Source organism: Echeneis naucrates, chromosome 5 (assembly GCF_900963305.1).
Source record: "Echeneis naucrates chromosome 5, fEcheNa1.1, whole genome shotgun sequence".
NCBI lineage: Eukaryota > Metazoa > Chordata > Actinopteri > Carangiformes > Echeneidae > Echeneis > Echeneis naucrates.
The window spans coordinates 22,333,281-22,346,306 of record NC_042515.1 but is presented as its reverse complement, the minus strand read 5'-3'; the positions used below and the strand labels follow the sequence as shown (position 1 = coordinate 22,346,306).

The 13,026-nt window shown below is 39.9% G+C and overlaps 1 protein-coding gene across 1 annotated transcript; it reads right to left on the bottom strand.

Annotated features, from left to right (window-relative positions):
• Window positions 1–2: 2 nt before the first annotated feature.
• Window positions 3–5,014, bottom strand: LOC115043354 (bactericidal permeability-increasing protein-like). Its single transcript, XM_029501727.1, has 15 exons — window positions 4,912–5,014; window positions 4,685–4,799; window positions 4,474–4,605; window positions 4,247–4,402; window positions 4,060–4,123; window positions 3,407–3,467; window positions 3,224–3,315; window positions 2,916–3,092; window positions 2,470–2,529; window positions 2,222–2,389; window positions 2,051–2,118; window positions 1,901–1,943; window positions 1,757–1,820; window positions 780–856; window positions 3–606 (listed from the first exon to the last, which is right to left on the bottom strand). The coding sequence occupies exons 1-15, from the start codon at window positions 5,012–5,014 to the stop codon at window positions 571–573; spliced, it is 1,416 nt and encodes a 471-aa protein (XP_029357587.1). The 3' UTR covers window positions 3–570.
• Window positions 5,015–13,026: the final 8,012 nt, after the last annotated feature.

Below are 13,026 nucleotides of genomic sequence, written 5' to 3'. Positions count from 1 at the left end.
TGGTGCCTGATTGATGTTATAGATAATGGTGGTGTGTTTTGTTTTTTTTTTTCTTGTGGAAATTTTCCAAACTGGTTCAAAAATGTCTTTGGGTCAGCACATTTGTACAATTGCTGCGTGAGCTACAAAGTCAGAAACTTTGAGAAAGAATTTGCCTAAAGTCAGCAGGAGAAAGTGCTGCGATCTGCTTTGGAAGGAGCATGTTATTTCATAAGAGATGATTATGGTGACAGCAGCAGACCGTCTCCTGTTATAACAGGGCTGCAGTAACCCCCTGTGGAAAGGTTCACTGCTTGCATATACATTTTTATCTGGAAAAGCTGTACACGGTTCAGATTTAAAAGAAAGACAACATAAAAGCACATCAATAATATAAATCTGTGGTGACATCTACATATAAACCAGATATCTGCATTTCTTAGGCTTGCAGGGGAGATAATTCTAAACAACATGCAATTTCTTAGAATTCCCTCTGTCAAGCGGCAATGTGCTTGCTGTAATTGCAGCTTTATAATGGCATGCTTTAGTGCAGAAAGGAATCCTGGGAGTTTTAAGGCATGCAGTTTAACCTTAAAACTGAACATCTGTCCCAATTAGCACGTAGTCCTGGAAAAGAAGAAAGCATAACAGTAATTAATAACAGCTTCAGCAGCATAAAAGCAAATCTATTTCATTCTGACGATAATATTTTGTGTACTTTGTTCAGGCCTCATTAAAATTCCAGTTATATAATAAATCCAACACATGTAGCGAGTTATACAGAGAATATCGTCTCTGACCTTTAGGATTTGAAGATCAGTGTTCATGAGCTTCATCTTTCCGGTTGCGGGAAGTGGGTATCCCCCTGAGAGTTTAACTGGGGAGCCAAATAAAAACATTAAGATCTTGCAGATATCCAACATGGCAACCAATATGATGCAATACAAGCAAATACAAGCAAATGTAACACATTTCATGTGTTAAATGCAGATAGAAGATAAAATGAAAGACAAATATAAAAGTTAAAATAGTTCAACAGGAAAGGAATGAGTCTCTCATGGTTGAAATCTTATTTCAACTAAAATGAAAAAATTACACATTTGAAGACCTTCAGTGTTCAAGGTGAGTATATGAAAAGAAATACTAAACTGTATTTTTCTTGGGTGTGTTTGAAAAAAGACACATACCCTAGTAACTAGTAAGTTGATTTTTTTTTTCTATTTAATATATACTTGGTGTATTTTTCATTCTGTCAATTCTGTCAGTAGATCATTCAGTAAGACCTATGAATCGATTTCAGTACTGTAGTCCACTGATTCCTGACCAATGATAGATCTATAATTGAGTAGGACGGGTGTGAACAAACATCCAGCTTCTCTCTCAGAGTAGTAGTTGAAGTATGAATGATATTTTTTATATGTTGTTTATTAGATGATGGTGTTAGATATAAAATTCTTACAATGCCAGTGACTGAAAAAAGCAATCCAATAGTTGTTGTTAAATGTTTAAATAAAATATGGGAAGTGAAGTGATAGGGAGTATTATAGCCATGAAATGGAAACTGGCGATGCATACATTTGACAAAGAGCACAAAAAGATTGGGACCCACTGTTCTAGTCTGCTTCAAATGAAACTATTAAAAAGACTGTGGATTTGAAATGTAAATGGGTCTAAAAATTCCCCCTGGACTCTGCCCAGGGTTGGCCTTGCACGCTTGAGTCCTTTACACAGCAGCTAATTCATATTAGCTGAACAAACTGAAAATGCAAAAACTCACCGTTCACCAGGGGTATGATGACCGCTCTGAGCACTATCTCCAGGATGTTGTCAAGTGCTCTGACCTGCAGGTGACACATTGGGGTTAAGTGGGGAGTTGGTGCTGTTCTTCACTCTGAGACTCATGCTAAATTGCATCTCTCACCTGAAATTGTCCCACAGAACTTGTCCCCATTGTCAGATCCAGTCTGTGCAAATGAGGTAAAATTACATTGATGTTCATCTCTGATGAATGAGGACCTTTTGGCCTCAGTTTTGTCCTCTGAGAGCAAGTCCTGAATTTTAAATAACTCACCTATTGAGGGAGACTTTTCCAACCACCTTCATTCCATTGATGGACAATTTGGCGCTGACACTAGTGTCCTGTAAAGATTAACATTGTGAGAAACTTCTGGTTGTTTTATTTGTTTTTTTTTTTTGCTGAATAATGATAGTATTTTGTTGTCATGCCGGCCGTTAAACCCACAATGTTCAGGACAAAGAGAGGGGAAAGTGTTGTGTTGCGTTGGATGGCGAAGGCAGTTATTGTGCCAATGGTCTGAACGGTCGCGTTATTGGGTTGGAAGGTGATGACAGGAGGTTTCGCTGTCTTCACCACCATTTTCACCAACAGACCTGGGAAACGCCTTGCGATCTGAAAATACACAGAGATAGACCTGACAAATTGCCAGTGAAGGTTGTGCTTCTCGTGAAATCTGTGGAATGTTTTCTCACCTCTGGGATGAAGGTCCCTAAGGCCCTGGTGTTGAGGCGGATGGGAGAGCTTTTTGGGATCTATAGGAACAAAGCAAAAAATGGTGAAAGTCAGTGCCATGCCATTCATCGTCTACCATTTATCCATTTCCAGGTAACAGGGGGTGCTGGAACCAATCTCAGCTCACCCTGGACAGGTCGCCAGTCCATCACAGGGCCAACACAACAGACAGACAGAGACCAACAACCACTCACACTCAGACCTACAGACCTACAAGTAAGGGGCACCAGTTAACCCAAACATGACACGGGGGAACATGCAGACTCCACACAAAAGCCCCGGGCCAGGAACCAAACCCACGACCTTCTTATCGTGGGGCAACAGCGCTAATTGCTATGCCACAGTGCTGCCCCCGTGAGATGTCATGAAAGTAAATTGATCAAGGCACCAAGAGGGTGCAGCTCACCATGTCATCTGTGATGTTCAGGGTGAGGATTCCAGCTCTGTTGTAGACAAAGCCTGCAGAGTTGGCAGTGAAAGCAGACATACCAATGTATGCCATTTTGTTGACTTGAGGTGGCAGAGAAAAGGCTGCAGGGGAGAACGGAGGTTCCTGGTGCCTCCCAATGTTGTAAAATTCACCCTAAAGGACACAAGAAGAAGACACAGGCAAAAAAGAAAAAACCCAATGCCATTAAATTTTTTTATCATCTCACTCATTAAATGCAGAGCAGTAAAAACATGTAGTAACTGACGAGATGCAAAACTCTTTACCTTCATGTTCAGGTCTATAGAAGATTTTGAAATTGTGGGCGATGAAGTCATGGAATAGTCAATCTCTGCAAGCTTGTCCACCTTGGCCAAAACTGCATTAAGGCAGGAAATCACTTATAGGCTCAGCATCAGTGAAACAACTAAACATATTTGATGGATGTTGTTTTTCTTAAACTGTTTTACCATTGAGAGTTTGCAACTGAGGGTTTACACCAGAAATAGCCCTAGACACCAGGGGGCAGATCTGCAACAAGGAAAAAAAAGGGAGAAACTCCATCTCTTTGTTTGTCCCAACAGTAAATGAAATGAAATGAGTAAATCACTAAAAAACAATCTAATGATACTTTATGCACAGGAGCCATTTTACTGCAGAACCAGACTTTTGCTTTAAGACAAGATTAGCTTTTTCGGACAGTATTTTAAAGATTTTATCTTGAATTATTTTCATTATACATAGGTACTTATATAGGAATAAAGAGATGTAAAGCTGTGGTGTCATCTGTAGCAACAGGCTAATCCCCCCCACCCCCCACACACACACTAGTAGTTGTAAATATTGATGTAGTCACTTAGGAAAGACCCACGTTTTTCATTATACCATTTTTTCTCCGGTACAGCTAACGTGCTCATCTGACATGTTGAAATTATGTTTTAAGTGAACTACTGGACAGTGTTTTTTAAAATCGTGCCGCTGATTATCCCCCCCACACACACAGTTTTAGCTTAGGGGTGTCTCAGCACAGCCTAGAGAGAAATCTCTTGTCTCGATCTGTGTTTGACCCCAGAGATGGAGGAGTTCATAATGACTGATGGGTATAAGGCTGGTGTCCCCTCACCTGTTTCTGCATGGCCTTTCGCAAAGCCTTGTTAATGAATTTGTTGAAGAGGTTGTACAACCAGCTGAAAGAGAGAATAACCACAGGAATTAAGCAAGCAGGCAGCACATCCAGCATGTGAAGATGAACAGAAAGTTGGCATCCTCCTGGGTTCAAATGTTCAAGTGTCCTGCACGGTTTATTTTACCTGGCTCCTCCACGGAATTTGACTCTCACGCTGCCAACTGATGCAGAGCAGGAAGGAGTACTAACTACTGGACGACCAGTTGAGTCACTCTTGATGGCAATGTTTGCACTGACGCCAAGTCTATCTACGTTCAAATCAAACGAGCCACTCTTCCTTCTGTGGGGAGAGAGGACTATCAAAAAAGGGTCTAAACATATCGCATGAAAACTAGATCTTGTCCCACTCACATTATTCTGAAAAACTTGACCCTCCAGTTTCCCCGCATGCTGATTTTGGCATTACTCATAGCCAGCCTAACACCAGTCCCCGGGACAGGATCCACTGCAGACTTTGGTAATTCCACGTTCAATATTCTCATACTGGAAAAACAAAAATGCCATGTTAAAAATGATCTTTCCAACAGAATTTCCAAGAGTGCTAAACACAGAGTTGCCTTACTTTGACAGTCTGTACTTGACTTTGCCAATGCGGGAAATTCTCTTTTTCCCTGAAATATCTGGGATCTTGATGGTTCTGAGGTTCTGCTGGATCGCAGCCATGCCCACTTGTCTGCCTAAACAAATGTAACAGACCATCATGATGAGAGATTGAAGGCACTTTAAAGAGGAGAACTAAAAAATAAATAAATAAATAAATAAAACCCAACCTTTTATTTCACACCTTACCATATTCAAGGCCTTTTGCTGTGAGCCTGACCTTCACTCCAGGGTTGACACCTGAAGTTGTTGCAATCAAAAGCACCACGATGATCCAAGAGAAAAGACTCATATTCACTGTTGTGATAAAAAAAAAAAAGACACAAAGCAAAAGCAAGACTGTCAGCAAAATTGGTTGACAATCAATTTTTACAGTGAAATAAGAGTACCTAAAAAATAAAACAAACAAACAAACAAACACCTGCATTAATTATTATTATTATTTTTTTTTAATCAGTTCATCATCAAATTTTAAATCCTGGTTCAATATTCCCCATTGACATATCCCAAAACATACATTACATGTTACAGACTCCCACTCTTTCTGTTCTCTCCATTTCAATCTCTTTATGATGATCCACAACAGCAGCTCTAAAACTGATTCACCCAAATGGACACAGATTAGACCAAGGCCTAGATGTTTGCTCAATGCTGCTGTATTATTACAGAAATGTTTGAAATTCATGACCAAAATAGTTTCATATTCTGAGTCCCAATGAAGTCCTCGGCTAAGTGGACAGAGAAATACTCATTATTTTCTGCTTATCCAAATAAATACACCAATATAACAATGTACTAATGCTGCAAAAGAAGTCCTGCATTCAAAATCCTGTTTACAAGTAAATGTGGCATATCAAACTATGCCAGAAAATGTACAGAGCTTCGAACCTGGTATTCCTGGGAAAGGGATACCTGCCTCAGTTGAGGCCTTGAAAGAGCTGACTGTCTGCACTGTAGAAGAAGCCACATGACCCCTTATAAGTAGAGCGGGCAAGCTGGAGTTTTATCAAATTATGCTGAGCCTGAAGGCCAAGTTTGCCATTTTTATAAGCCCATTTTAAGTGTGTTTTTATTGGATCTCTGTACAAGCATTGAACGACGATGTATGTGATATATATTAGGATCTAATATAATACAGAAATATGGCCTTATCACGGTGCTGATCGATCATCAATCAGTCACCATTGATTCAAAATCTAACCAGATTTATTTATTTTTTTTAGGTAATGATTTCTAATAAGAGCATGACACACAACAGAACAGTAGACTGGCACAGGGCTTTGATTTTCTGATCAGTGGAAAAAAGAGATTCTATGCATGAAGTGAAAGAGAGGCTCAGACAACAAAAAATTATCTCTCCAACATGAACATCCCAACATCAATAGAATCATCAACAGTCGAATAGAATACTAAATATTACACCTGATACTTGCTATAATCTGAGTCTACTTTTAATATTTCATAATACCTTTTTTTAATCAGAACACAATAAATGTAACACATTTTTTGTTATTTCTCTGCTTTATCTACATTTCTCAAGACAGCTTGTGCATACATACAGTATCTATTCATACCCTGAAACAAGGAGGCGTGACCCTGCAACTGAAGCATTCCTACCAAACAAATAAGAATCAATGTAGCAGTTTAATCCTGCTTTTTTGAATTTGACCTAACTTTATATCCATTGTCATGATAAAACTTTCAGAACAATCACAAAATCTCCAAAGCAATCTGTCACAGTAAATAAACATGCAGTTTTACCTGAGCAGCAGCTGGTCAGGAGCAGAGACTGACTCCTGATGGGTCATAGTGTCTGCTTATAAAGCACAGTGAAAGAGGAACAAAATCACATGGCCTCTAATTCACTTACCAAATCAGGGAGTGAGCCGGGTTAGGTATTTGACATGCAGTGAATTCCTCACGTCCCTCCCCTCTCATCAACTCCACAAAAAACATATAAAAGACAAACAATGCTCCTTGATCATAACTCCATGCACTCAGGTTTTGAATTCTCAACAAACTTATTTTACCAATATGCCTTTGCATGTTTGTCTTATGTTGTGTTGTTGCTCACCTGCTTTATCACCTCCCTGTATGGAGTTCCAGTAAGCTCTTGTTCAAGGAGCTAAACGCAAAAATTGGGAAATTTTTTGTTGAAGCCATTTTCTGACATATGTTTGTCAACCCAGGCAGCTCACAGCTCAGCGCTGTGTATCTGCACATCATCATCTGAAACAGAACAACAGTAAATATTGGACATTTTTACAGACACAAAAAGTGAGTGGCATGTTTATCAAACTATCCAACATCTACTGCTGATACACTGACAGATCTGCGTTGCTGTCAAGTGTTTATGTTCCAATTCCCCTCTTCCAGTGTTTTCCGTCATAACTGACACATTAGGAAAGGACAATAAAATCATGCTCTTCCTTTCAACAGACAGGACAGGGCCTACTCGTGCCTCATTGACATTCAAGAACACACACACACACACACACACAAAAAAAGATTTTTGAAAGTTTATAAATTTTTTATTTAGAATTTTCCCAACATTGGAAATATATAAGGTCAAAATGCTCTTCATTGACCCTAAAGGGGTCAATTTGGTTATTGGCCCTGATGACAGGGTAGTGACCCGAGATTTACAATTTTTAGTGGATATTTCTGATTATTAATAATCATTCCCCTAAATTATATTAATTGCCAATAACCAAATTGCCCCTAGTAGTGCACAACATCCGTATAAACAAACTAATGATGCTTTATGCACAGGAGTGATTATACTGCAGAACCAGACTTCTGCTTTAAGCCAAGATTGGCTTTTATCTAGCTAGTCCAGCAGTGTTAAACTCAAATTTACAGTGGGCCAAAATTAAAAACTGGGACGAAGTCGCAGGCCAAACTCAATATTTATGGAAAAATGGACTGCAACTGTGCTTCTTTTCCCTTTTCTCCAGATATGTAATGTTGAGCCTTTTCATATGAAAACAACTTTATTTTTGCATAAACATTGAATCTGGAACAACCAAAGCTTAATATTATTAACACATGAGAAATTAAATTTGAAATAAAACATCAAATGTATTCATTTATGTTTCTCTCCATCTGTAGCAAAGTGCAAAAGACAATATTCAATCAAGCTCAGTTTGTTCTGATTTACTCTGATGCACATTGGTTCGAGCCCGATACCTGACATCTCTTCTTAGATGGAAATCCTCAGGACTGGGCGAAGATGTTCATCAGTGAGACGATTCCTTCATCTTCAATAAGAACAGTTGCTCACATAGACATGAGCAGCATTTGAGCACGGAGTTGGGGCAGTGTTTCGGAGGAAAGATGGAAACTGTGCAGCACCCACAGACTCATACTTTGGTGACTTGAGCATGTTCAATTAGTTCCATTTGGAGGTTGGCTGGTGCACTTTCCACGTCAACCTTAAACACATTACTGAGCAGTCAAAATCTGCGTTTCTGGGTTTTAAACCCAGTAAATCTCTGGGTAAACTTAGCGCTGGGTATGCCGAGTTTTTTCAGCAAACTGTGTGTAACCTTTTCCTCAATCTTCCTGAGTTCCTTCTGGATTAGCTAGATTTGGGAAAGGAGATTGGCAGAGGTACTCCGCTTGCGAGCGATTGACCCCCAGCCCAAAGTAACACACACAACACGGAATGGGTTGTGACTGTGTATAATCAAATATTACACAACAGAAAATGTTCAGCTTTATACACATCAAAATAATGTGGTTCTTCTCACATGGTAGAAATGAAAAATATTTGCTAACCAGGTAAGTGTCAATACAAAATAAAAAAAATATATCAATTGTCCTTCAGCGTCCTCCAGGGAGAAACCGTTTCCTGACCTTAAGCCTACCACACTGCGTGGTCCGCGTCCGGGCAGCAGAGGCGGCAAAATGGGACAGAAGAATTCGTCCCTTAAAAAAAAAAAAAAAAAACAAAAAAACAGCCTGCAACAGGCAGTCCCATTACTCAATAGTTCTGTTTAAATTGCATTTTTTTTCACAGTGCACACAGTGCATTACATTGCATGGAATATAAACGTACAACACACCCGGAACACATAAAACATGAGAAACACATGAAATAATGTCAGTTGCTATCTGAGCTACAGCGACAGCGTGGAGCTGTGCCTGTTAGCAGAGCTAGTAGCTAGGAAAACCGCTAGTCACAATAAAACACAAGCATATTATGAAAGTATCACATATCGTATCACAATCATTAAAGATGTTCCGACTATTCTGATCGGCTTTTGTTTACTGGTTGAATATCAGTATGATGCTACAAATCGTGCTAGCGGAAAAGCTAACTCACCAGAATAGTTCAGAATTTCGCGAAACCTGGTTGAAGTCGCTCGCGTGACCGATTCCGGATACGCCGGGTAAGTACTTCTCCGTGTCCACTTACAACAACAGTTCTTCACAGTTTCTAACCATTCATAATATCTTGGGGTCGACACGAGGACACCTAGCTCAGCAGCAGTTCTTTTCCCTCCTTTTTCCTCTATCCCCCTGGGCCATTGCTTCCCTTCACAGAGAGCTGCAGGTAGTACGTTGAAGTAAGCTCGGGAATTCAATTAACAGAGGAGAAACAACTATGGTGCATTCAAGGGGGGTTGTACTTTACAGTTGTACCGAAACTAACCAGGGTTACATATGCACTAGGTGAAATAAATCTGTCCAATGTGCCTGGTAGAATGGATGCTAAGGATTGTCAACATAAAGAGAGGGGGCGCTTAGCGTCTCGGCTGACGCGCCAATACAAAGCATTCTGGGATTTGTAGTATTAGCGGTGTATGCGCTATATACTGACAGGCCGGCTCTAATACACATTTGGTATGATCTCGCAGGCCAAATATAATAACACCGAGGGCCAGATTTGGCCCGTGAGCCTGAGTTTGACACATTTGAGCTATTAGTATTTTAAAGATTTTGTCTTTAGTTTTCTTTTTAATGATACATAGGTACTTACTAGGAATGAGTAAGTACACGACTATTAGATCCGAATCTGTCCAGCCATCTACATTATTTGTACTCGTAAGAGGAGGGACTTAAACCAGAAGAGGGCGTGGTTTACACGCAAATTGCATTTTTTAAGTCTGAAATTGATATGAGTTGATCAGAAGTTCCCATATTTATTGTAACTCTCAATATAATCTTATTTACAGCTTAAATTGTATTACACCAAGGTAAGAAGAGCGAGCCGCTCGGAAAAAACCTGACCTAGTGAAGAAACAGCGAGAATGAGAAACGCGATGCCGGCTGATCCGAATCAACTTTTTACCCCATAACCCATAAAGTGGGCCAGATTTGAAATGTTTGAGTCATAAAAAGGTATTTTGAAATGATTGCATAGTAGTGTGGATGTAGTAAATGATGATATTACCGGGGGACTCGATCAGGTAGTTGTAAATATTGATGTAGTCACCTCCGCCCATTCAGTGGTATCATTTCTCCATGGAAATGAAGGCAAACAGAAGAGGCAACGAGAAAGAAAATATTAGTTTTTCATTGTACCGTTTTTTTGTCTAATACACACAATACCGCCACTCACACACACACACACACACACTTTTAGCTTAGGGGTGTCTCAGCACAGCCTAGAGAGAAATCTCTTGTCTCGATCTGTGTTTGACCCCAGAGATGGAGGAGTTCATAATGACTGATGGGTATAAGGCTGGTGTCCCCTCACCTGTTTCTGCATGGCCTTTCGCAAAGCCTTGTTAATGAATTTGTTGAAGAGGTTGTACAACCAGCTGAAAGAGAGAATAACCACAGGAATTAAGCAAGCAGGCAGCACATCAACTGTCAACTGATGCGGAACAGTAAGGACCACTGGACGACCAGCTGAGTCACTCTTGATGGCAATGTTTGCACTGATGCCAAGTCTATCTACGTTCAAATCAAACGAGCCACTCTTCCTTCTGTGGGGAGAGAGGACTATCAAAAAAGGGTCTAAACGTATCACATGAAAACTAGATCTTGTCCCACTCACATTATTCTGAAAAACTTGACCCTCCAGTTTCCCCGCATGCTGATTTTGGCATTACTCATAGCCAGCCTAACACCAGTCCCCGGGACAGGATCCACTGCAGACTTTGGTAATTCCACGTTCAATATTCTCATACTGGAAAAACAAAAATGCCATGTTAAAAATTATCTTTCCAACAGAATTTCCAAGAGTGCTAAACACAGAGTTGCCTTACTTTGACAGTCTTTACTTGACTTTGCCAATGGGGGACATTCTCTTGTGCTTTATTACTTTGACCCTGAAGGGGTACTGTACAGTCTGGCTGATATTACAGGTTTACTGTTTAAGAAGAGTATTTGAGCAAAGCTAGTGCATTATCAATGAGCACTGGCAGTATATGAAATATCACCGTTGATAAATGTTGGTGGGCTATTTAATTAGGTTAAAGGACACACCATAAAAAAGTTCCAGTCATTGTGGTTTTTCTTGTCTGTGCTTCAATCAATGCCACATCCTGTTTTGAAAATAAGTTAACAGTTATTGGTTCATGTCTCAGAATAGCTGCAATGTACTGGGATTACTTTTTCTGGACTCAGTATCATCATTGTTACAACCCAGCTCTCGGGGGAAAGGGAAGTAACCCCAAGAACCCAGGTGTTAATGGGTATCATGTTGTTTATTGTAATTCAAATTAGAAAATGTGGAAATTGTGGTTAATGGGCAAATAAAAGATAAAGCAACAGAATATAACCAAAAGAGGACTCTCTAAGAGCTAAACAGTACCATTAGGACTAGTTCAAAGTAAAAGGAAAACAAAGACTGGCTAGAGCTAGCTAAAAACAAAAAGTACAACAGAAAAAGCGCCCCTGAAGTACTGAAGTACACAATAAGCCCATTGGCTACACTGGAGACAATCAACAAAAACAGACAGTCAATAATTAAAACTAAATCTGGCCTCTATTTCCAAGGTTTTACAGAATATAAAATTTTCACAAGCTATAACGAGGTCTGTTATGTTAGCTTTTATGAACCACAAAGGTTCGAACTGTCACGCACAGTCAGCCGCCCAGACTGACAAGCTGGCAGGGGTTTTAAATAGTTGTTCCTGTTTGGGGCGGCTGGGATTGGCCAGTCTGCTGACAGGCCGCACCAATTAGGGATTCCAGGTGGTGATGAAGGTGGAGTCAGGTGCCTGGAGGCCGCACCAATTGGCACAAGGAAGGCAGCTTAACACACACACACACACACACACATCCTAAAAATACAAGTACCTCAGGGTGCATACTCCCCTACATTACCCTAACAGTTAAAATACTAATAAACAATGTTAAAAAACCCTAAAAAGTCCAGCTTACCCGAGCCACAGGAACATGTGAAATGTATTACAAAACCCATTTCAAAAATAAGTAAACAGATGTTTACAAGCTGTGATACAAATTGTGTTAGATATCTTTAAACATTGTGTGAATACGTTTTCTGTACATTTTGAGCAAGTAAAGTCTTGTTGAAACCCAGAAAAATTAGTTTTATTAGTTTGTGCTTCAGTCAAAGCCACGTCCTGTTTCAAAAGTTAGTCGACAATTATTGGTTAATGTCCCAGAATGGCTGCAATATAATAGGATTACATTATCAGTCAGGGGTCATCAAAACCTACAAGAATTTCTGATCTTGATCCACATGTTACTTTCAAATTACTGAAGGGATGTGTAGAATCACAAATTTAAAGTATTAAAAGTTCAAAAGTAAATGAATGAGATTTAGTTTTGAACATCAACCACTTAGGTTCATTGTCCCCAACCTCTCCAGGGATGCTAGAAAAGCTCCGCCAAAGGTGGGAGTTGAAGGTCTGTTGGACAGAGGCCTCCTCGAGACGTTCCCAGTTCACCTGCACTACACGTTAGGGCTTGCCAGGTCTGTCCCGAGTCTTCCCCCGCCACCTAACCCAACTCACCACCAGGTTGAACTTGAACATGGTGTTCTTTATGGACAGTCCATGGCTAGAATCATGAACGATCTTCTCAGCTTTACTCCTAATTAATTCATCGTAAAGACTACTCAACTGCTTCTGTGGCTTCCCTACAATCTTGGAGGCCATGCTATGCTATGTTTTCTGCAGTTTTTTTCTTTTCCATACCACATGATCATATTAAAAGGGAAACACTTTCCACCAGGCTCTTGTAAACTGTTTCTAAAATATTCTTACTCACTCCAAAATTGTTGCGCTTTCATAACAAATGGAAGCATTGTGAACATTTTTAAAAAATGCGATCTGTATTCATTTGAAAGGTAAGTCAGCTTTCAATATATGTGCCCAAGTATTT

Excerpts from the sequence above, each read along its gene's own strand:
- LOC115043354 (XM_029501727.1), bottom strand. The coding sequence starts at position 5,014 with ATGAGTCTTTTCTCTTGGATCATCGTGGTGCTTTTGATTGCAACAACT. Across the intron at positions 2,390-2,469 it reads TAGGGACCTTCATCCCAGAG|ATCGCAAGGCGTTTCCCAGG; the intron begins GTGAGAAAACAT and ends GTGTATTTTCAG. Across the intron at positions 857-1,756 it reads CATCATACCCCTGGTGAACG|TTAAACTCTCAGGGGGATAC; the intron begins GTGAGTTTTTGC and ends TTGGCTCCCCAG.